The sequence below is a fragment of the Chiloscyllium plagiosum genome, unplaced genomic scaffold, assembly GCF_037043375.1.
Source record: "Chiloscyllium plagiosum isolate Xiang-an unplaced genomic scaffold, Cpla_swu_hap1 HiC_scaffold_3, whole genome shotgun sequence".
In the NCBI taxonomy this organism is placed as follows: Eukaryota; Metazoa; Chordata; class Chondrichthyes; order Orectolobiformes; family Hemiscylliidae; genus Chiloscyllium; species Chiloscyllium plagiosum.
Genome location: NW_028270141.1, coordinates 21,590,038 through 21,615,557, shown reverse-complemented (window position 1 = coordinate 21,615,557; position 25,520 = coordinate 21,590,038). Strand labels below are relative to the sequence as shown.

At 41.0% G+C, this 25,520-nt stretch overlaps 1 protein-coding gene across 10 annotated transcripts in view; it reads left to right on the top strand.

Annotated features, from left to right (window-relative positions):
* The first annotated feature begins 691 nt into the window (after window positions 1–691).
* The window catches only part of kidins220b (kinase D-interacting substrate 220b), a 152,593-nt gene continuing 127,764 nt past the window's right edge, over window positions 692–25,520 (top strand). For 7 of the 10 annotated variants that reach the window (XM_087977882.1, XM_043678271.2, XM_043678313.2 and 4 more), the window contains exons 1-4: window positions 716–872; window positions 22,675–22,822; window positions 23,884–23,982; window positions 24,216–24,314. In XM_087977882.1, coding sequence (XP_087834008.1) covers window positions 22,715–22,822; window positions 23,884–23,982; window positions 24,216–24,314 — 306 coding nt within the window. In that variant the 5' untranslated portion in view covers window positions 716–872; window positions 22,675–22,714. Of the gene's footprint in view, window positions 873–1,122; window positions 1,143–7,441; window positions 7,585–22,674; window positions 22,823–23,883; window positions 23,983–24,215; window positions 24,315–25,520 lie in introns of those variants that run through there. The other 3 variants (XM_043678261.2, XM_087977873.1, XM_087977872.1) reach the window with 3 other exon arrangements.

Here is a 25,520-nt window from a genome sequence, read left to right as displayed (position 1 = left end):
AGTCCAGGATCGCAACTGCATCCAAAACAACAAGGTAGCGATGAAGGGCTTTTGCCCGAAACGTCGATTTTGCCTGTCTTCGGATGCTGCCTGAATTGCTGTGCTCTTCCAGCACCACTGATCCAGAATCCAAAACAACAACCCGAGTGCAGGAACCCAGCCCTAGTCCCAGATTACAATTGGAGTCCGGATCACAAACCACGTCTGCAATCACAAGCCGAGTCCAGGAATCCAGATCAGTGCCTGAGTTCTGAATCCCGAACCAAATCCCGGATCACACCTAGAGTTCTCGATCCCTTGAGGATCTCAGGTTCGCTACCTATTCAAAGTTGTGATCCCAGAATCCGGTTGTATTCTAGCATTCGGATTGTATTCGGGAATTCAGGCTGTGATCCAGGACCAAGGACCTGACCTGAGGCTTGGGCAGTGATCTGGGAATCGGGATGGGATTATGGATGTGGAACGTGAACCTCTAACCAGATTTTGATCCGGGGGTTCAAGCTGTGATACCGGACTCTGGTTACGACCCAGGACAAGGGCAGTGATCCCGGATTCAGGTGGTGATCCAGGAGTTGGGACATAATACCAGAATTGGGTAGTAATCCGGAATGTCGAACAGTAATCCGGGTTGATCTGGGACAATGATCCCGGTTGATCTGGGTTTGGACGCCTCCTGCTCCCGGGGTGGTGGTGACGTCTTGCAATCGGACCACGTGACCGGTGTTTGGGCGGCGGTTGAAATGGCGGATCGTCTGGAGGTGCCGATGCGAGTGGAATAAGAGAGAGTGAGAAAGGAATTGGTCACCGTGGAGATTCTTCGGTGAGGAGGATTGATGAAAAGTGGGCGAGTAAGCCGGAGTCATTTGAAAACGGTACTCACCTGATGGTCTTTGTTATGTTGATGGGGCGGGCGCAGTCGGTGAGCGAGCGAGCTCCGGCCCCGGGTACATTTCCCTGGGTCGGTGGGTGCAGTCCGCCTCTGCCTTTCGGCCGGTGATTTTTGAAGTAAACTGCCGACTCGCGCGATTAACGGTCGTTGTGTGGTCCATTGTGACGTGCGGAGGCCGGAATTGATGACCCGGATTGGCTGGAGGTCACCACTTGTCCTGTATCCAGACATTCATCTGGTCAGCTGACAGCAGGTGCATCCACCGCCTTATAATGTACCTGCAGGGTTATTACATGTTTGGAATATGATTTACTCTGCTTCATTTTACTTTCATTGTTGTAATTACCTCTTTGGGACAAGTGATTATAGTGCAGCGGATTTTTTTTAGGAGTGTCGTCAAAATACATTTTACTGTAATCTATGTTTACTGAGAACTTAAAAAAAAACAAAAGAGAATTCACCTCCTCTCTCCAGTCTTGGGAATAAAGGCAACTCTAATTTCATCTGCCTTTGTGTCAGGGTGAACTGTTGAATCGAGTCTAAAGATTCTCATGCAGCAGCTCTGATGGTAAAGGTGTCGATTCTAATTCAGTGAGAGATATGCAGTGCAGTACATCAAATAAGTGTCGAGCCTGTGGGCAGAGATGGCTAAATTATTTACGAAGAGAAAGTGAGGACTGGAGATGAGTGTTAAAAAGTGTGGCCTGGAAAAGCTCGTCAGGAATAGTGAAAGGCTTGTGCCTGAAACGTCGACTCTCCTGCTTCTCGGATGCTGCCAGACCTGCTCTGCTTTTCCAAAACCACACTTTTTAACTCTCAATTATTTACTAAGAGTCTGTGTTTGGAAAGATAGCATTGGTTGTGTTTTCTATTCCTTAGTGCTATAGTTTTTGTATAATAAAATGTGATTTTTAAAAAAATGGATACAAGTCATTTGTACAAGGAACGATGAAGATATGATTTATATATGAAATGCCGCTTGGTCTTTTAAACCTACTCTGCCATACAGTGCTCATCTGATTACTCCACTTGCCCTGATAACCTTTCACCTCTTCTGAATAATCTATTCACCTTTACCTTAAACATATTTGAAGACTCTGCTTATATAGCCTTTTGAAGGAGAGAGTCTCAAAGATTCAAAACTCTTTGAGAGTTTTTTTAAAAATCCTCATCTCTGTCGTAAGTGAGCAATCCTCATTTTTAAACAGGAACACTCTTGTTCTGGATTAGAGTCATAGAGATGTACAGCATGAAAACAGACCCTTCGGTCCAACTCGTCCATGCCGACCAGATATCTCAACCCAATCTAGCACCCAAACTCTTCCTATTCATATATCTATCTGGATGCCTTTTAACTGTTGCAATTGTACCAGCTTCCACCACTCCCTCCGGCAGCTCATTCCATACACGTACCATCCTCTGTGTGACATGAATTCAAACAGCAAAGACAGTAACTGTGCAGGTTCACTGCAGTGTCAGTTTCTTTCTCTTTCTCTCTCTCTCTCTCTCCTGCACTGACCTCACCATGTGCTTCCTTTGTCTGTTCCTCTCCTTTTAAAACTGCTGTTTTGACTTTTTGTTTCCCCCCCCAAGTTCCAAAACAATGCAACAGCATATAAAACAGTAATTGCTGCTCCTGGGATTCGAGGAAATCACCTCCAATACCTAAAATACCTCAAAAAAGGAGCAGCTGTTACAGCCAGAAATTTTTCCTGTCCTTCATCTTTGATTACCCAGAATCCTTCTCCGTCAAGAAGGAATATCCTTTCCATATTCACCCTGTCAAGAACTCTGCGACATGTTTCAATCAAGTCACTTCTTGCTATCTTATATATAAGCATAGCTATTCAGTCTTTCCTCAAAGGCAGCCTGCCCATTCCATGTTTTAGTCTAGTAAACCTCTGAACTGCTGCCAACACATTGAACTCCTTTTGTTAAATAAGGAGACCAGTATTGTACACTGCACTCTACATTTGGATTCACCAATACCCTGATTAATTGAAGCACGACCTCTCTACTTCTGTACTCAGTTCTCCTTGTAATAAAAAATACATTCATTTAGCCTTCTGGCAGTTGTGTGGGGTGAAAAGCAAGGAAGGGAATCTAGAAAGAGAAAGATTGATGTTGAATAATACCATATTGGATGTCATAGAGCTGAATGGCATGGAATTAGACCTTTTGGTCCAACTTGTCCACGCTGTCCAGATATCCTAAATTAATCTAGTCCCATTTGTCAGCATTTGGTCCATATCCCTCTAAACCTTTCCTATTCATATACCCATCCAGGTGCCTTTTAAATATTGTAATTGTGGAGAAATTAAGGCCTGCAGATGCCGGGGAGCTAAGAGTCAAAATATGTGGTGTTGGAAAAACCACAGCAGGTCAGGCAGCATCTGAGGAACAGGAGAGTCAACGTTTCAGCTGTAAGCTTATGCATGAAATGCGACTCTCCTGATGCTTGGATGCTGCCTGACTGGCTGTGCTTTTACTAATGCCAAGTTTTTCAAATATTGTAATTGTGCTTTCCTCCATCACTTCCTCTGGCAACTCATTCCTTATTGTGAGAAACAAAAGCTCACTCACTTTAATAATTTCAGTCCGAGACAAATATCTGAATAACAGCTTCTTTTTTATTTATACACCTATAGGTGGATGCCTTGTCTAATTACCAGGTATGGTAATTACAGAATGCACACTATATCCAACAAACTCTCGAAATTTATACAGTTTGAATCCCCATATTTTTCCTTATTCCATTGTTTGTTCCCTGCTTCGCTTACGTCACTCATTTCCTTAAGACTGATCCCACAACTTCTGTTTATCCTGTTTTGTCCGTGACAAACTCTTATCTCTGACTCCCATAAGGGTGTTTGACGTCAGTCTATTATAGATTATTGATTAGGCATATCTTTTCTTCTATCAGCATCTATTTCCATCCAGAGGCCACTTTGACCTCTTTGATTAGGGTTTGTTCCTGTGTCTCTGTACAAGCGAGGAGAACAGATGTTTTCCTGTTTGCCCATATATCCACCATTGTTCTGTATTCATGTCTCATGCTCACATATCCTTTCTTTTTGCTGAATATGTATTTTCTCATTCCTATTCTGTATCAGAATTTATACTTGCAGAAATAACATTAATTCATTTATATCCCACACTTATACACACCACCATCTGTGTGAAAAAGTTGCCCCTTAAGACCCCTTTTAAAGCTTTCCCCTCCCGCTCTAGTTCTGGACCCTCTACTTCCAGACCCTCCTCACCCTAGGGAAAAGATCTTGGCTATTCATCTTATCCATGCCACTCCTGGTCTTTATAAATCTCTGTAAGGTTACCCTTCAGCCTCCGACACTCCAGGGAAATAGCCCCAGCTTATTCAGCCTCTTCCTATAACTCCATCCCTTCAACCCTGGCAACATCTTTTGTCAGTCTTTTCTGAACCCTTTTAAGTTTCACAACATCCTTCCTATAGCAGGGAGACCATTGCCTAGCAAATTCTGCAAACTTTGTCTCATTACTGTTAGACCTATCTGTCCCTTTAATGGAGCTGGGGAAAGCAGATACCACATTTGGCCAACTCATGAAACATGCAAAGTGTAATGTAAAATGGCTGTGACATAAGTGATCTGGAGAAGAAGCTTAGTAACTTCTGTCTTCAGTGTCTAAGATATGTTATGGGTCTATCATGGCAGGACAAAATCATGAATTCTCAAAGGCAGATATCCCAAGTATGTTTGCTCTACTCAAGCCAAAGCAGCTTTGGTACATTGGATGTCTCCACAGGTTGGAAGATAGCCACACACCCAACGGTATTCTGTACAATAAGGTAGCGGGAGCCAGATAACAGAACATGCATCATCTGTTTCCAAGCTTAGAATCTTGACAAAGCCCTAAACATGCAAGAATCTGATTGGTGAAAGTGAGAAGCGGTGACCCCATTGGTGTTGATGTCCACTACCATGATGATCAATGGCTGCTGTAGTTTGGAAACACTGCTAATGCTGAAAGCAACAACCCAGAACATAATTTGACAGCTTCATGTGTTCCCCTCCCTGAAGATCCTGCCTATTAACAATTGGCCTTCACAGGCATCAGCACAAGTGCATCTCTGAAGACACCCAGCTAGATGAATTGTTTGCAGCATGTCTACCATCCCTCAGATTGAAGGATGGCCACACTTTTTTAGTATAGTACAAATTGTCGTAAATTGTGACATAATATGTAAAGTGAACTTGGAAATTTAAGAGAAAAACAGAAAATGCTGGAAATACTCACTGGGTCTGACTGAATCTGTGTAGTGTATTTGCTATTTTCTATTTTAATTCTCTTTCTAACACCATGTTGGTCAGTACAGGCCATTTCTTTTGTCGTAATTTACAAATCCTTGTGTGTTTAACACCATAATCCATTCTTTTACCTGTTTGCACCCTCTGTCCTTTAAAATTTGCTTCCCAAACCTCCCCCATTCTACTTCTTCAAAAACCTAGTTAAATGCTATTTCTCAATACCAGTGGCCCAGTTTAGAAACAAGCAATTCTGTATCTTCTAAAACTTTAATGTACTTTGAAAGTTGACCTGTAAATTGTTTATGACAAATGCTATCTTGTGAATAAATAATGCATTTGTAATAAATTGAGTCACTTAATTGTTTTAGTATACAGTTGAGCAAAGCTTTCGATTAGATTACTTAGAGTGTGGAAACAGGCCTTTCGGCCCAACAAGTCCACACCGACCCTCTGAAGAGCAACCCACCCAAACCCTTTCACCCCACACTATGGGCAATTTAGCATGGCCAATTCACCTAACTTGCACATTTTTGGACTGTGGGAGGAAACCGGAGCAAACCCACGCAGACATGGGGAGAATGTGCAACAGATGTCTCCACACAGACAGTTGTTTGAGGCAGGAATTGAACCCTGGTCTCTGGCCCTGTGAGGCAGCAGTGCTAACCACTGTGCCACCATGTCGCTCACTTGATGAAGCTTGAGGAACTGCTCCTGACTGTGTAGCAATTGTTGGAACTAGTCAAGTATTTTTCTGGTTTATGGCTTATAACTGCACCTGGTTGGCAGTATATTGCAAAGTCGCCTCACACCAGTGATTTTGGTATTTCTTTAAATTCATTGTGAGGAATGTGGACATGAGCATCTATTTGTTCCACCAACGTTAACATGTAAAAATGGGGGTAGGTTACTACATGGATGGATAATGTTTGAATAGAACAATGTGGCTTTCACGGCCATTGATTTGATTTTATGTTTGTCACATGTATCAAGATACAATGAAAAGTATTATTTTGTGTACTAACCAGACAAATCATATCTTACATAGGTACATCAAAAATAAATTTAAATGCAGTTATATTGGCTTGGGAAAGGGGTTGCAGATATGTTAGACTGAGTGTGAAAAGGAGGAACTAGTGCTTTAAAAAATTAGAACTGTTTTAGAGCTTTTTGGTCTTTGTGGCTCATTTACCATCTAGGGTAACAGGAGAGTTAATACCCTGATTATTAATTGCAAAGAAACAAAGCAAATACCAAATGCTATGTTAGATTACCATCAACGTCCTAAAACTTAATCAATGTATATTAAACATGAATTGAAAGACCAATTGTGGTCAATTATAAACTTCTAATTGTACATTAAATGACAAATACAATTAAGACAGATTTTACAAATTGGACTGAAATTGATGTACACTACAATGTCTTCCAAATAATGGGTAATATCATCCAAACAGAGTGAGCTGGAACAAGTTAACAGACCAGGAAGCTTGTGAAGAAAGAGAAACAATTAATGCCTAGAATCTGATCTAACTCTACTTCCAAACTGAAAAGGACTGGAAAATGAAGGTTTTCATTGATGAAAATGAGATAAAATTCCAAACTTTAGGATCAAGGAAGCTTAATCTTATAATTTTCTCTTGTGATTATAGATGTGTGGTTTTGGCAAAGCAATTACATTTCTCTGGTTAGTCTTTCAGATATCCTGTAATAGAAAAGAAGCATATTAGGTATTAGCCAATCTTTGCGAAGGAAATAAAATCACAAGGGGCATAGGTAAGGTGAATAGCCAAAGTAGTCTTCCTAGGGCAGGAAAGTCCAAACCTAGAGGGCATTGGATTAAGGTGAGAGGGGAAAAGATATAAAAGGGACCTAAAGGGCAAATCTTTCAAGCAGAGGGTGGTGACTGTATGGAATGAGCTGCCAGAGAAAGTAATGGAGGCTGCTATAGTCACAACATTCAAAAGAAATCTGGATGGGTACATGAATAGAAAGAGATTAGAGGGATATGGGCTAAATTCTGGCAGATGGGACTGTGTTGGTTTGGGATGTCTGGTTGGCATGGATGAGTTTGCTCAAAGGGTCTGTTTCTGTGTTGTACAATTCTCGACTGAGCTGTCATGCAGCAGTTATCTGCAAAATTATTCATGTCCATAGTGGTGAGTTTTGTTTTTGCCAGGAAGCAATCAAGGTTAAACAGTTTCACACTCAGATGATACTGGATGCTGACACTGGAAAGTAGGTCATTTTGGATAAAGTGGATGATGACGCTCAAGTAGCTGACGAATAAGCTTAGTTATAAAGGATATTGGTGAGACCACATCAGGAGCACTGTGTACAGTATTGTCATCTTATTTAAGTAAGGATGTAAAAGTGTTTGTAGAAGATTTACAGCACCAATACTTGGAACGGGTAAGTTGTAGTATGTTCCAATGTCCCCTCATAATAAGCCTGTGTTCACTGAAGGTTAAGAAGGGTAAGAAATTACTTAATTGAAACATACAACATCTTGAAGATTCTGACATGTTTTATGTGGAGATGGTGTTTCTTCTTGGTGAGAATCTAAAAGTAAGGGCTCACTGCTTAAAAATGTGGTCAGCCATTTGAAACAGGTGAGGTAATTTTTTTTCCCTGAAGTTTGAGACTCTTTGGAACTCTGCGTCCTTTGCTTTTTCAGAGAGTCTGTAAATGTTTTTTAAAACATGTGGATAGGTTATTGCGAAGCATGAGGTGAAAGGTAATGAGAATAGGTGGATTTGAGATCACAGTCAGATCAGCCCTGACATTATAAAATTGTGGAGCAGGTTCAAAGGGCCAAATGGCCTACCCTGCTCCATTTTCTCTTTATTTTCCTACGTTCACACTTTCTGGTACGTAAGTGAAATTTTGAATTGTTTTAGAGTAAAGTAAGTAGACTTGACAGATCATTAACAAAGAGTTTAATCCTATAACGTATTTGTTATCACCACTTGAAGAGCTCGAGTTAGGAAAATTTGGTGATTGCCTATTCGTATTTTTCCCCTATCTAATTTGTTATTTATGTTCTTCTGTCCTTTTTTGTATTTAAATCCACTAGTTCATTGGCATATGAACCAGTGAGCTCCTGCTTCTGTTGAACATCCAATTCTGCATTCTACTATTGTCAGTTTGTCCATGTCGGGGAGGTATCATGTGGAGGTGGGAAAATTATCAACCAGGAAAACTATATCACAGTTACAGCTAAAGATAGATTTTTGAATTACTGCTCTTAAGGTTGGGCTGGTCGTTACATCATTCCACCCTTTTTGCCCTTTTAGATGAAGTGGTTAATACCAGACTAATATTGGACCAGGGGCGAGCAGTTAAATTTTCAGAATAACTCCCGCATAGTATAGAACTGGAGTATGGTTGAAAATCCTGGCAAGCTTTCTGTCTTGTACTCTTTAGGACACATAAGAATGCTAATTTTTAGGTGGTGCAGCAATTTGTGTGGCATGAGGAATGTTATCTCCGGTCAAGTTGCTGGCAGGGTGAATGCATCCAGGCAATGTTGCCCTCACGTTTTTGTGATTTGAAAAAATGCAGTGCCTGGATTTGTTCCTTTTTTTTTCTTGAGAAGGGCATGTCTCTGGATATGAACATAAATATCTCTAACACAGTGTAATAAAAATAACGTTTTTTGGGGAAAGTCATAATTAAATCTTGGTTAAAGGTGACTTAGGTGAATGGGCAACATGGAGGCAGATAAAGTATAATGTGGGGAACTCTGTAGTTATTATTAAAATATTTTGCTTTCCTTTTCTTAAATGGCATCTAACCTTAAATTCAGGATGTACTGTCCAAGGAACAAAGGAAATTTAACATGCAAGTTGATAAAGCAGTTGGGAAAGGAAATAGCATGTTGGCTTTTTATTACAAAGTGATTACAGTACATGAATGAGGCAATCCTGCTACACTTATACATGGTTTTCAGCATGCACAATGCTCAGTGATCGTGCATATGAAGCAGAATGAGGCTTAAAAAGAAAGCAATTTTTTTGTAATTGTAAGCAGTGAGAGTAACTTTTGGTTTACATATTCTTTGGCCGTTTTTGGCTGAATGAAATTATGACTTTCCAAGGGTACTGTCTCTGCTTTCTTAATAATAATGGGTTCCTGTATTTTCCTGACAACTGGTGTCAGACTAATTTGCCTGTAGATCATTGTGATTCTCTGACCTCCTTTCTTCAGTAGTGTTTTATCATTTGTTACCTTCCAGCTTACTGGGGTAATTATAGAAAATGGGAAATTTTGGAAAAGTCATAAATAATGCATCATTATCAATTCTATACACTCCCGCTGCATGTTTGGAAAAAAAAATTGTAATGGATGTCCATTGTAAGAAAAATATTACAAAGTTGAATAGAAGGCTAAGCCAGCATGTTTATTAATTCATGATCCTATGTGTATGACATTTCAAGCCAGTCATAATGCTGAGGCACAAATGTAACAGTAAGCGGAAATGTAATATTGATTTTGAGATCTCTTCATTTAAAAGCATTCAGGTTTTTCAGAAGAGTTTTACTTTATGTGGCTGATTTAGTTTAATTACCTCACTTTTTTGAATCCTGGTTATGACTGTTATGATTTTGAAACATTTCCAAGTATGTTTTATAGTAAAATATTGACATTCATCCTTGGGTTTGACATCCATCTTGTGTGTCTGTATTAAACTTCCAACAGTGATGTTTTAATCCCTGTCCTTTTCAGCACTAACTTGGTTCTGGTGAAAGCAAAGCACTTACTAAAATTCACAATATGATTGTCACAATTGTACAAGCATGTTCTGAGATGTCATTTCAACTTTGCATCTTTGTAAAAATATTGCTTAATGTTTTTGACAGCATCATTTGGTTGATTTAGTTTTCTTTATTCAGTCCTATTTGTGCAATGTTTTCAGAATTTCAGAAGTGTATGCTAGGAGACATGATTGTAGATCGCAAACGTTGGATTTCTAATGTTAATATTAGAAATTCAACAGCAATTATTTAACAGAACTTTGCTTTTTCATTTTATGTAAATACAGTTTGTTCATGGGGTGAATTTGAGAGAAGAAATCATTGAATGTAGTTTTATCCGTTTTCAAAATGACTTGCAAAGAAGTGATGAAATAATTGAACAAGATATGGCATTTATCTTTACTGGTGCATTATTTATTCTGAAATCTTTGTCACAGTTGCTGTAGGATATTGATTGCTACTTGTTTATTTTATTAATAATAAATATTTCAATCTGTTTTCAGTGAATGTTGAGAAGGCTCTTAGGATATAGTAAGCAGTAATTCCTCTTAAATTATTGAATAATTCTATTTGTGTTTTGTTTGAAAAGCAAAATAATTTGAAATGAAAGTTTTCAAATTCTTAATCAGCCTGTAGGGAACTTTGATTTGAACCGTTTATGGTCTGATACTTATTTTTTTCAAAGTACTTTTTTTTTTGTAAGACTGGGATTGGCATAAAATGCTCTGACATACATTAAACACTTATTTTATTTAATCATTTTGTGGCATGTGGGTGTTGCTGGCTGGCCAGCATTTATTACCCATTCCTAGTTGCCCTTGAGAGGGTGGTGCTGAGTTGTCATCTTGAACCATTGCAGTCCACCTGTTGTGGGTTGACCCACAATGCTATTAAGGTGGGAATTCAAGGATTTTGATCCAATGACAGTGAAGGAATGGTCATATATTATCAAGTCAGGATGGGGAGTGACTTGGAGGGGAACTTGAAGTGTTCCTGCATATCTGCTGCCCTTGTCCTTTGAGGTAGAAGTGGTGTGGTTTTGGAAGGTGCTGAGGATTTTCAGTGAATTCCTGCAGTGCATCTTGTAGATAGTACACACTGCTGCTACTGAGCATCAGTGGTGGAGGGTGTGAATGTGGTCCCAATCAAGCGGGCTGCTTTGTCCAGGATGGTGTCAAATTTCCTGCATGTTATTGGGCCTGCACTCATCCAGGCAAGTGGGGAATATTCCATCACACTCCTGACTTGGGCCTCTTAGAAAATGGACAGTCTTTCAGGAGGCAAGTTACTTGCCACAGTATTCTTAACTTCTGATCTGTTCTTGTAGTCACTGTGTATATGTGGTACGAGTCCAGTTGAATTTCTGATCAATGATAACTCCAAGGATATTGATAGTGGGAGAATTCAATGATGGTATGTTGAATACCAAATGGGTCTGAGGCTTTTTTCCTTCTAGCTGGAAGTGTCATTGGTTTGAATGGTTGGGGGGGGGAGATGTTGAGCTGGAAGGTTGGAACGGGGGTTAGGTGGAGGGAGGGGAAATGAGGAAACTGGTGAAGTGCACATTGATGCAATGGGGTTGAAGTATTCCAAGGCAGAAGATGAGACGTCCTTCCTCCAGGCGTCAGGTAGTGAGGGAGCGGTGGGGTTGATTGATGCGGGTGTCCCGGAGGTGTTCCCAAAAGCACTCTCCGAGGAGGCATCCAGTCTCCCCAATGTAGAGGAGACCGCATCAGGAGCAATGGATACAATAAATGACATTGTCGGATGTGCAGGTGAAACTTTGGATGTGGAAGGCTCCTTTGGGGCCTTGGATGGAATTGAGGGAGGAGGTATGGGCACAGATTTTGCAGTCCCTGCAGTGGCAGAGGGAGGTGCCAGGACGGGAGGATGGGTTGTTGAGAGGCTTGGACCTGACCAGGTAGTCACGGAGGGAACGGTCTTTGCAGAAAGTAGAAAGGGGTGGGGAAGGAAATATATCTCTGGTGAGGTCTGTTTTGGAGGTGGCAGATGATGCGGTTTATGCGAAGGTTGGTAGGGTGGAAAGTGTGACCGGGGGTGGGGTGGGGGGGTTTCTGTCCTTGTTACAGTTGGAGAGGTGGGGTTTGAGGGCAGAGGTGCGGGATGTGGATGAGGTGCCTTGGAGGGCATCTTCAACCACATTTGAAGGGAAATTGTGGTCTCTAAAGAAGGAGGCCATCTGGTGTGTTCTGTGGTGGAACTGGTCCACCTGGGAGCAGATACGGCGGAGGAATTGGGATTACGGGATGGCATTTTTGCAGGAGGTAGGGCGGAAAGAGGTGTAATCCAGGTAGCTGTGGGAGTCGGTGGGTTTGTAAAACAAAGTCAATGTCATGTTGGTCGTCATTAATAGAGATGGAGAGGTCCAGGAAAGGGGAGGGAGGTGTCAGAGATGGTCCAGGCGAATTTAAGGTCGGGGTGGAATAAGTTGGTGAAGTTGATGAACTGTTTGACTTCCTCGTGGGAGCACGAGGTGGCGCCGATGCAGTCGTCAATGTAGCGGAAGGAGAGATGGGGAGTGGTACCAGTGTAACTCCGGAAGATGGACTGTTCCACATAGGAGACAAAGACACAGGCATAGCTGGGGCCCATACGGTGCCCATGGCTACCCCTTTAGTCTGGAGGAAGTGGGAGGATTCGAAGGAGAAATTGTTAAGGGTGAGGGCCAGTTCAGCCAAACGAACAAGAGTGTCAGTGGAAGGGTACTGTTGGGGACATCGGGAGAGGAAGAAACTGAGAACTTGGAGGCTCTAGTCATGGCGGATGGAGGTGTAGAGGGATTGGATGTCCATGGTGAAGACGAGGCATTGAGGGGCTGCAGAAACGCTGTCTAAGGATATTTGAATTTCTGATTTGCATCTTGTTGGTGGTGGCGGCGGCGGCGGCGGATTGAATGCCACTGGTGGAGCGAGTAGGTATTTGTGGTGTGGTACCAAAACGAAAGATGCTGCTTTGTCCTGAATGGTGTCAAGCCTCTTGAGTGTTGTTGGAGCTGTACTCACCAGGCATTTGGTGAATATTCCACCACACTTTTGACTTGTGCCTTGTAGATGGTGAAAAGCTTTGAGGAGTCAGGAAGTGAGTTACTTGCCGCAGTATTCCTAGCCTCTGACCTGCTCCTGTAGCCACTGTATTTATGTGGTGGGTCCAATTGAGTTTTTGATTTAAGGATAACTCCCAGCATATTGATATTAGGGGATAGAGTGATCGTAACACTCAGTGTCAAGGGGTGCTGGTTAGAATGCCATTTATTGGTGATGGTCATAGCCTGGCATTTGGGTGGCGGAATTGTTACTTACCACTTGTCAGCCCGAGCCTGGATATTGTCCAGATGTTGTTGCATTTGGACATGGACTGCTTCAATGTCTGGGGATTTGTGAATGATGCTGAATGTTGCACAATCCCAACTTCTGATCTTTATGTTGGAGGGAAGGACATTTTGAAGCAGCTGAAGATTGTTGGTCCTACGACATTACCCTCAAGATCTCCTGCAGTGATGACCTGGAGCTGAGATGACTGACATATAATAACCACAACCACTTTCCTATATGCCAGATATGCTCTAACCACTGGAGAGTTTGTTCCCTGATGTCTATTCATTCCAATTTTGCTAGAGCTTCTTGATGCCCCACCTGGTTGAATGAAGCCTTGGTCTCACCTCCCCTCCGGGATTCAGCTCAATCATTTTTTTTGTCCATGTTAGAACCAAGGCTGTCATGAGGTCAGGAACTGAATGGCCCTGGTGGAACTCAAACTTGGCTTTGCTGAGCAGGTGCTGCTTGATAACACTGTTAATGACACCTTCCATCACTTTAACAAGAAATTAAGACAATGTTCAACACAGTTGTGTTAACAGCTCCTGGGCTTGGGCAAAGCGGATTTAGGAATGATGGAATACCTGGATGATACAGCCAGAATGGAATATCCATGTCAGGCTCCTGGATATTAGACTGGAAGCCTCGTCTGAAGAAAACTGCTGCTTCTGGACAAGACTGCCTGTTGGAATACTGGGACACTGAAGTTGAAGAAAGCCTCTGTGCCAGGATGAGACCATCACACAGGCCGTGACTGCCTTTCTCCTCCTCCACATGCCCATGCCTAGCGATGGACCTGGAGTCTCAGCCTAGCCTGTGCACATGGGCCAGGGTACTCAGCCGAGGACATGTACCTCACTTGCTGGGAGACCTCAGGCTAGGTGGAGCCGTGTCTGGTTCATCTTGGTGTTGCTGCTGCCGGAGCCCACCCTCCTCACTTACCATTTTCTAGGTTTAAAAGAAAAGGAGAAATGCAAAAAGAAAAGTGAAAGAAAGCCGATAGGATCAGACGAGCCCTGGGCTTATTTCCCCCAATCTGCGGCCATATTGACATTTTAATATTACTTGATTTGGAGATGCTGGTGTTGGACTTGGGTGTACAAAGTTAAAAATCACACAACACCAGGTTATAGTCCAATTGGTTTAATTGGAAGCGCTAGCTTTTGGAGCGCTGCTCTTTTCATCAGTGGTCGTGGAGTATAAGATCACAAGGCACAGAATTTATAGCAGTGTGATGTAACTGAAATTATATATTGAAAAAGACCTGGATTGTTTAAGTCTCTCATCTTTTAGAATGATCGCATTTGTTTCCAGTTATAATTTCAGTTACGTCACATTGTAAACGTTTGCTATAAATTCTGTGTCTTACAATTGTGTACTTCACAACCACTTGATGAAAGAGCAGCGCTTCGAAAGCTAGTGCTTCCAATTAAACCTGTTGGACTATAACTTGGTGTTGTGTGATTTTTAACTTAATATTAGTTGAGTAGAATTCTTTATTAATCATTACTAGGTAATAGCCTATCGCTGTTATTGCTAGACCATTAATACCAAAACCCAGATAATGTTCTGGGGGCTCTGGTTCAAATTCTGCATTGGCAGATGGTGGAATTTGAATTTGGTTAAAACCTCTGAAACCTCCAATGATGACCATGAAACAGTGTTGATTGTTGAAAAATTCCATCTGGTACAGTAATGTCCTTTAGGGAAGGAAACTCCCATCCTTACCTGGCTTGGCTTACATGTGACACAAACTATGTAGTTGCTTTTACTGCCCTCTGGGGAGTTGAAATGCCCATGATTAAATAGCGGAGTGGACTCAATGAGCTGAATGGCTTTACTTCCACTCATGTCTTTATGGGCTTATGCTCTGGGCAATTAGGGATAGGCTAGCTAGTGAATAACACATTAGCTCCTCCTGTCAACAATAAGCTATTCTTCAGCTTCTGTTTCCCAAAATTAGAAGTTTTGCTGATTTCCAAACCAAAAATTAGTTTATTTGTTGAGTCCTGAAGTGAAGACTGAAGTGCACTCAGTGAAGTATTGTATTGCTGTGTCACCAATCCTGCTTAAATTTCTTGATATCTATGATTTCCAATAGTGGCTATTCAGACATTCTGAATATAGTTTTGGTGTATTGATGCCATTAACTTTATTTTGAAGAGATGAAAGCCCTCTGTGCTTCCCAACTACTTCCCATTTTTGGTGCTTAAATTGCTATGACCCTAGATTGGGGGTGTGGGTGAGATAGCTGTAAGAGCCAGATAAGGAAAAGCAGAAAAAATTTGTAGCTTGATGGGGTGTGGAAAATATTTAAGACTTAACTCCTTTTGAAGAGCACTAGTTGTTCCTTTAGTTTTTTTAGGACAGGATTCAAGCTGCACAGAATTATTTTTAGAGAAGCACTGAGCTGTTATCAGTCAATTGAAGCTCCATGGCAGGTATTGTATGTGTTAGGTTTGTGACTAACCTGTAATTGTTTTGTCCCTTTCTTTGATTTTATTGCTAGTGTTCCCTTTTTTTTCCCCTCATTTCTTGTGTATCACCTTTTTAATATTGTTTGCACCTCCAAAAGGTTGGTTTGTGACCCACAGTTTTGGAAATCCTGTTTTGATTATTAGCTACTCTGTCTTTTCAATTAGCATGTGGTATGGCACTGAGTCATTATAGATAAAGGTACTTTTAAAATTAAGTCAGTCACACTTTTAAAAATTTAGGTTACTTTATGCAATGTAAGACTTTTTATATTTGTTTTTGAAGTACGCTTGAACGGTGAAACATGTTTGAAGGGCCAATTCACCTACTCCTGTTCTGATTTTCTATATTTGTTTCTTTCTCCATGTATCAACATGTTTACCATAACTGTCAATAATCTTTTATTGCTGGAATAGATTGGTTTCGCTCATAATACACAGTTGCGGAGTTGAATGGTCCTGAAGAAGGACCAAATCAATAAAATTACAGCAGTAAAGAAAGCCTTGTTCTTTGACCAGGCACAGCTGCTCTAATAGTATTTTTCTACACTTTGCCCTTATTTGACTTTATTTTTGAAACATACTTGATTGGTTTCCTTTTTAAATGATACTTGTCCTTGACTTGATAACTCATGGTAAAGCTTGCCATGTCTGAGTATTCATTTTATGAAGAATTTCTCTTTCACTTATTTGTATATTCTTAGAGTTTGAGCCCTCTAGTTAGATGCACTACTATTGAAATCACTGGAAACAATGTGAATCAAAAAATGATTTTAATTGATTTATAAAATTAGTCTCTTTGATTATGTAGAAAAAAGAAGTGTGAAAATTAATTCATACAATTGACTGTTTGAGAAAACTCTGTATAATGAATACTAGTCCAGAGAACACGCACTTGTTTCCATGTAGTATTTGTATTATTTAATTCGGAAGAAATTTTGAGATGTGGTTGAACATTGGTTTGCTTTGTGACTTTATTCCAGAATCACAACAGGCCATTGACAACTCCATAGAGATCGATATTGCATCACCAAGTCACCTTTTTATTTAAACATGGAAAATCATTTGCACTGCTCCAGCTCCCTCAAAGCCAGCTCTCCGAGTGACAGGATGTCTGATCCTGTTTTAATCTTGTCAGCTAGGGTACTCTCTGGGACTGTTATCTGGACCAAACAGGGAACTCCTATTCTATGAGGTACACTTGGCTGACCTCTTTACATTCGCTACAACCATCCTATATAAACACCTTTCTGACTCAAGAGAAAAAGAAGTTCACATTAGACTTTCAAAATCAATGACTGTACTGTCAATTTTGGCAAATTGTGTTAATATTCCTAGGCCTATTTTTACACATGAACAGATTTTGATTTTGTGGAAGCCTTTGAGAAAATCTAATTCAAACTTGTATTAAGCAAGTCGTGTTGCAAAAAGGATACAGTACTAATTTGGAAGTGTTGTCAGTTTTAAATCATATCTAATATTTCTGCAATATTGCTAAGATTTTGAGTTACCTTGGCAGCAGAAAAACAAAAATGTGACTGAACCTGAGCCAATTCCAAAAGCAACTACATTTGCTTCTCCATTTTTCCTGTTGCAGGTCTCAATCTTTAGGCTGGCCTGCTGTTGACTTTTTATTTACATATTCAGTATGTACATAGTCTATTTCTGGGTTTTTTTCACTCATTCTAAACTGGGAAGGCATGGTGGTTCAGTAGTTAGCACTGCTATCTCACAGCGCCAGGGACCCATGTTCGATCCCAGCCTCAGGTGACTGTGCAGAATTTGCACATTCTCCCTGTGTCAGCTTGGGTTACCTCCCACAGTTCAAAGATTTGTAGGTTAGGTGGATTGGCCATGCTAAATTGCTCATAGTGCTCAGGGATATGTCGAATAGGAGCATTAGTCAGGTGTAAACGTAGAGTAATGGGGGAATGGGTCTAGGTGGGTTACTCTTTGGTGGGTGTGAATTTGTTGGCTCAAATGGCCTATTTCCACACTGTAGGGATTCTAAGTATTCATTTCTAGTCAAGGTTTTTCTTGGCTTTTCTTTCTCTTGGCGCTCACTCCCTATAATGGAGTCTATTCCTGTATCCAGACGTCAAGCTAACTTTTATAACATCTGAGGGAATAAGGTAAAGTCACCATATTCTCAGAGGACTATAGGGCTGCTCTCTCTCATCGGAAGAGATGAATGATAGTGGTTTAACCAGAAAATGGGCACCCATCTTAAGATTCTTGCTGCAGCTGATTTGTTGCATGCATCCATGTCATGCTGTTTTCTACCAGAAGGTGGTAGGATAAGTCAATAATTTGTACAAACTGACAAACATGTTTTAATAACCGCAAAGAACATACAAAATTGTCTCAGTGCTCCAACGAGGCTTAGCACAAGTTGAAAGAACAGCATCTTGTTTTCTGCTTGGGGGACCTGCAGCCTTAGGACTTGATTTAAAGTTCAAAGATTTTAGAGCCGAAACATTACCTTCCGTGTCCTTTTACTCACCCCTACACCCCAGACCTTGCCATGACATAGGCTGCTTTCAGCATTGCCAACCCATTTTTCACCTATGTATTGTCCCCTTTGTCACCTTTTATTTTTCCCTGGTTTACCATCCCTTTTCAAAGCTACTATCCATTCTGAAGAAGGGTCACTGGTCTCAACATCAACTCTGCTTTCTCTCCATCGATGCTGCCAATTCTGCTGAGTTTCTCCAACGATTTCTATTTTTGTTGACACAAACCTGTATATGATATAATTATACTTAAGCTTGGCTAACTTCTTATTTAGGATCCTTGTGTCTTCCCTGCTCACTTCCTATAACAAATGCACATGAAGAATGAGATAATTGGGACCATTCAGTCAGTTGACTGTCCTTTCCTCCCCTATAGCCCAAGAAATCTCTCCAATCTCTCCATCTTTATTGCTGAATTTGCATATTCCACTTTTGCTCGAATCTCTCATTTGTCATCTCTGAGCTCATTGACCACAAGACCCACTGTCTGCTTCCTCAATCCTATTTCCCTTCAAATGTTGTTCTTGTCCCCTGTGTTAAGTGTATGTCTGTCAGAATTTTAAAGTGGTTTGAGTATAGATGAGAAACAAAGACAGAAAATTACTCATGAGTGTTGATATGCATGCTCCCTAACAGTAACAACACAGGATAGAAATAAAGGAAGAAATACTGGGAACTTCTCAGGAAGGGGTAGCAACAGTTGTTGGGGGGCGGGGGGTTGGGCTTGAATCCCCATATGGACTGGGAAATTAGATGGGGACAGATAGTTGAGATGACAAATTCATTTTTGGGATAGTCCCTTAGAACAGTACATCCTCGAACCAACTGGAGAGCAGGCAATTTTGGACCTGGTGTTGTGCAATGAAATATAATTGATTGCTGCCTCCTAGGGCACATTAATCATAATAACAAGCAAAGAACTGCAAATGTTGGAGATCTGAAACAAATGAAAACAGAAATTGCTGGAAAGCTCATAATATGATGGAATATTACATTCTATTGGAGAGCGAAGAATGGATTCAAGATTTGTATTTTCAACTCAGGCAGTTATGAGGGCATGGAAACAGCTGGCTAAAGTGCACTGGCAAACAAGGCTAAAGGATAGACAATAGATATTGGTGCAGATATTTAAGGGAATATTTCAGAATGCACAGAAAATGCAATTCCAAAAGAAAAAAATTCCAAAGGAAGGTCTTATCATTTGTGGTTAACTTAAAAAAAAAAGTTAAATATAATAGCAAACTTAAAATCAGAGTTGTGCAAACATGAGTGAAAGGTTTGAAGATTGGACATATTATGAAGAACTGCAAAGAATGACAAAGATAAAAAGGTTGGGGAAAAATTTAAGAATTTTTGAAAGAAAGCTAACTAGAATTATAAAAAATAGACAGTGAACGTTTATTTCAATATTTAGAAAGAGTTAACTAAGTGAGTTTTGGCCCTGTAGAAAATGACTCTGGTAAATTAATAATGGAAGGAGATAGTAGTAGCAGATGAATTCAACAGGGAATTTGTACCAGTCTTCACTACAGAGAATACAAGTAGCATCTCAGAAATAGTACATCAGAAAATAGAAGGGCAGAGGCATTCAAGCAAAGTACAAGTGCCAGGGGAAGGGCATCCTGCAACCTTATTGAAAAATGGCAAGTGTGATAGTTAATGCATTGGGTTTAATTTTTTAAAAGTCCCTAGATTTGCTGCAAATCTCAAATGTAACTGCTTTATCCAAAAAGGGAGAGAGACAAAGTGGGAAACAATAGCTTAACATTTTTCATTGGAAAATGTTACAAACTATTGATAAAGATTTTATAGCTGTGCACTTAATGTTTGAGGTACTCAGGCAGACTCTTTCCACTGGTTGGAGTCATATCTGTCATGAAGGAAGATGGTTATTGTTGTTGGAGGTCAGTCATCTCCAATCCAGGACATCCTCTGCAGGAGTTCCTCCGTGTAGATATATTCTAGTCGACCTGTTCAGAGATTCAACCCTTTGGAGCAGGTGGGACTTGAATCCAGGCCTCCTGGTCCAAACCTAGTGACACTAGCACTGTACAATAAGAACCCCACAGTTCCTCACATAGTGTCCTAGTCTCAATCATCTCCAGCTGCTTCATCAATGTTCACTAGAATTTGGGACTTCTCAGACACTGAAGCAATCCATATCCAAATGCAGCAAGATTTGGGCAATATCCAGGCTTGGCCTTTAAATAGTAAGAAGTAACATTATGTTCTGTGCTATTCTGTGCAAATCTTAAGCCACCACCTTCTCCTCCAAAACAAAACCTTTCTCTCTGTGCTCATGATTTGCAGTTTTGTCTCCAACTTTTTTAGCCGATGGCCATGAAGATGTTACCTCTTGAATCTATTCTCCATCTTTGGGAATTCCCTTACTGAACCCCTCCAAACACATTTTTTTACCCTGGAGCTATTCTGAAAGGGCTGTTACAAATTGTCACATAAGAAACTGACAAGGGTGAACAAAACCTCCTCAACTTGTCTGCGACCTTTGATATGTTTGACTATGCTACCCTATGCCACTCTCTCCCCACCCCCACCCTCCTCTAGTTTATCTCTCCACGCTTCAGGCTCTCTGCCTTTATTCCTGATGAAGGGCTTTTGCCCGAAACGTCGATTTTGCCTGTCTTCGGATGCTGCCTGAATTGCTGTGCTCTTCCAGCACCACTGATCCAGAGTATGCTACCCTAATGCCTAACCTCCTCCACATTGTCATTGCAACAGTGTGAGACTGCAGCGACTAGTTTCTTTCTTGGTCTTTAGTTGTCCTTTGTCATGTAGAATGGCTTTTCTATTATAGTTGCCTCTGTTGTTCTGTCAATGATCTATCTTTGGCCCCAATGTTATCTGTGTGCTTCCATATAGAGAGTGACAGAACCTGAAAACACAATGTCAGTTTTTACTTCTGTACTGAAACCCAGCTCTATCCTAACACACCTCTCTACACTCTGCCACTGTTGCTGAATTATTAGATTGTTTGCCAGGCATTTAGTACTAGATGAGACAGCATTTCCTGCAATTAAATACAGAGGAACCTTGATTATCCGAACGTGATGGGCGGGCACTATTTCATTCGGATAATTGATTATTCGGTTAATCAATTTAAATGCCTTTCCTTTAGGGCTCGGAGTTTTTAAAGTCTGCTCCCCATTCAGGAGACTGCAGCAGCACACGAGACACCACCCCCAATCCCGTGCAACACCGCCCCCGCCCCCGCCCCCGCCCCCAACCCCGTGCAACACCTCCCTCCGCACCCTGCCCTCAATGCCGCCCGCCCTGCCCCCAAATCCCGTACACACCTGCCCCCCCCTCCGGGACAGGTGGACTGGACACCAACAGCAAGACTGCTGCAGCTGCCTTTGTGGGGTAAGTCTACAAATAGCACACACGCACACAGCCACAGCACACACGCACACAGCCACAGCCCCACACACAACATTTTGCTGCAACATTTTGACAGGTTCCACTTTTGCCCTGTGCAGGACAATGTTGGAGAGATTATCTGGGAAAGGGGGGTTTAGGGTCACCCCTGTGTCAAACTCCAGGGTAAGAGTGGGGAGAGAGGGGGGGGCAGTTAGTCATTGGGAGATGGTGCCTGTTTAATCACTGTAAACAAAAGATGCGATCACTAATGGAAACACATCTTTATAATGTTTCTATCGGGACCTTGAGGTCTCCTTTAGATAATCCGATTTTAGGATAATTGGTATTCGGATAACCGAGGTTCCTCTGTACTGGGAAGAGTGAAGTCATTGTTTTGAGCAAACTCAATTCTTTCATTGTAATAAAAACCAACAACTGCAGATGTTTGAAATCTGAAACAAAAATAAGAATTGCTGGAGAAACTCTGCAGGCCTGATAGTATCTATGGAGGGAAAGCATTTCATGTCGCCCTTCATTAGGACTAGATTCATTCTTTAATGACTCCAGTCCTGTTCTGTTTAATGCTGGAGCATTTGGCACGGACGTGAGCTTCAAACCACGTATTTGTGCCATCATTAAAAGCTATAAAATTCAAAAGGCAAAAAGACAATAAAAAAAATACAGTAACTATCACTAGAGGAAAAAGTGCTAGAGAAACTGCAGAATCCCTGGACCTGATTGAATTCATCTTTCGATATTAAAGGAAGCAGCTACAGGGACATTCGATGCACTTGGATGCTTTTTTCAGCAGTCTTTAAATTCTGGAAAAGTCTCAGAGGATTGCCACCTTTTCCTAACTGCTATCATTTCCAAAGAGGGGTTTCTGGACTCAACTTCAACTCTGTTTTCTCTCCACAGTTTCTCCAGCAAGTTCTGCTTTTCTGTGTTCCATTTTAGGAAGCCTTGCTATTATGGCTTAATGTCCCTGAGCGTTTCTGTCCATTGATTTTTAAAAGTGATGCCAGTTTGTGTTTTAATATTGCAGGTATACTTGAAGACTACATTTGTAGTGTGATTGCAACATAATGACTGCTGTCACATCACATAGTTTGTTAACCTATGTTGAAGAGGAGAATATTACTGCTTTCAAGGCATTGCTGGAGAAGTGCAAAGATGTGGATGAAAGGAATGAGGTATGAAGTTATTTACATTAAAATATTTCACCATTTTATATTTGATGACAGTCATTTTTTATAATGCAAGTCTTAACTAATTGCACTTAGTTAATCATTAAATATGTTCAGAATATAATAATTACTAGAAGATAATTATGCGATTCGATTTTTTAAAAATCGACTGTTTAGAAATGTTTAATTCTCCTGCCTCCCAAAGAGTTCCTAATAAAGGCTAGCCAAGAGATTGCAAATTTTATTGTCTCAATAGGGTCCCTCTTGGCTGTTCTGTAACTGCATGGTAGAAAATGTATGAAAGTTGCAAATGACAAATCTTTCAGAGATTTGGTTTTTATACTTCTTTTTTTCCCCCTCTCGTTTTGAAACATCAGCATTGTGTGTAGTTTCAGCTTCTCTTGAGATAAATATAAACAGACAGCCCAGGTACTCCACTATTTTCTTTTAATCTTGTGTAAGCATTTACCTTGGGAACTGGTGCCTTTCTCTAGTTTCCTGAGTAATGCAAAGCTTTGTGTATTTGTTTATTCAGTCGTGTGGGTGTGACCACAATTATAGGCTGTTGTCAGACTGGAGCCTGATGTCTGTCACACCCACATTGTTGACTGACCACTCTTAAAGTAAACAAATGCAGCAAACTTTACAGCCTTGGCAATTACGTATAATTTTAATGCCCACTAATTTTCTCCCAAAAATTAGTGTAGTGTTGGGAATATTTAAATGACGTATTATCTTCAAACTGTAAAATACTTTGCACTTTCAAATACAGAACTACATTAATGATTCTTAATAAAGAACATGTTCAAGCATGCTAAAAGTTTCCCCTGAGACAGCTGATCTTCTCTTAATATCTTCAGTTGGAGAGACGTGTTGGTTGATCAGTCTTATTTGTTTTTGCTGCAAGATTGAAAACATTTAAAATGACCGAAGGATACATGGTGGGTGTGTGTTTAGAAATGGGAAAAAGAGACTTACATATTGAAGATGTTTATCACCATTTTGATTTTCTTAGTAAGTTGAACATTTGGATCATTGTGAAACTGACTAATAACATTGCGTTGCAGAGTGGGCAGACTCCATTAATGCTGGCAGCAGAGCAAGGGAACTTGGAGATAGTGCAAGAATTACTCAAAAGAGGAGCTAACTGCAACCTGGAAGATGCTGTAAGTACTTCTACTGTAATTCTAATAACTGACTACAGAAGTTCCTGATGAAGGGCTTTTGCCTGAAACGTCGATTTTCCTACTCCTTGGATGCTGCCTGACCTGCTGTACTTTTCCAGCACCACACACTCAACTCTGATCTCCAGCATCTGCAGTCCTAACTTTCACCTACAGAATTTTGTGTTAATTTTAATCACACTCCAAAAACTCTTACTTGAGATTTTTTATGACAGGATAACTGGACCGCTCTGATTTCAGCTGCAAAGGAAGGATACTTGGAAATTGTGAGTGAACTCATTAACTTCAGTGCCAACCTGGAACACAGAGATATGGTAGGTTTAAAGTAAAACATGTCTTCCTTTTGTGAGGAAGAGTCTACAGAATTGTTTGTGCACGTGCTATTCTAGGCCGATTGAATGAAATGGATGTGTTTTTTTTATTGTAATTAGAATAGGCTGTCAGTTGGCTGGATGACTGGTTTGTGGTCTCCTCTACATTGGGGAGACAGGATGTCACTTTGCGGAATGTTTCAGCGAACATCTCTGGGACGTGGGTACACACACACACACACACACACACACACACACACACACACACACACACACACACACACACACACACACACACACACATCCCCTCCCACTCTGCCATGGACATGCAAGTACCGGAACCCCTCCACCGCCAAGCTCAAGCCACCTGACGCCTTTTTACTCTGCCTTGGGACCCTCCAACCACCGGGATCAATGTGGATTCCACCAGTTTCCTCACCTCCCCTTCTTCTACCTTATCCCAGATTCCAACTCAGCAGCATCCTCTTGAACTGTCCCACTTGTCCATCTTCCTTCCCACCTATCTGCTCTACCCTTCTCTCCGACCTATCGCCTTCACCCCCACTTTGATCTACCTATCGCATTCCCAGCTACCCCTCCCTCCAGCCCTACACCCCGCTCCCATTTATTTCTCAGCCCCCTTGGACCACCCCTCCTTCCTGATGAAGAGCTATGCTCGAAACATCAACTCTCCTCCTCATTGGATGCTGCCTGACTGGCTGTACTTTTCCAACACCACACTCTTTGACTCTGATCTCTCCAGCATCTGCATTCCTCACTTTCTTCTGCCTGATTTTGCAATGCAGAGCAATGCCAACAGCATAGGTCAAATTCCCTAACTGGTTCAGGTTACCATGAAGGACTTGACTTTTCAACCTCTCCCTTCGCTTGAGGCATGGTGACCCTCAGGTTAAACTACCACCAGTCTTACAAGAGTAGCCCTATGGTCAGAAAGTATTCTCAAATTGATGTATAAAATTAATTTATGAATATTAGTTAGAGAAAGTGGTGTCTCTTAAGAAAAAAATTGATATGGTTAAGATTAATTGCATGTAATTGGAAGTGCCTAGGTATGACAGTAGTTTTTAAAAAAAACACGTACTATTTTCATGTCATGCATGTTAAGAAACTTAAAATGTGAAAGCATGCATGGGACTCCAGTATCGATCAAGGCTGTGTGAAGTGGTTAGTACATTGAGGCTAAATTTC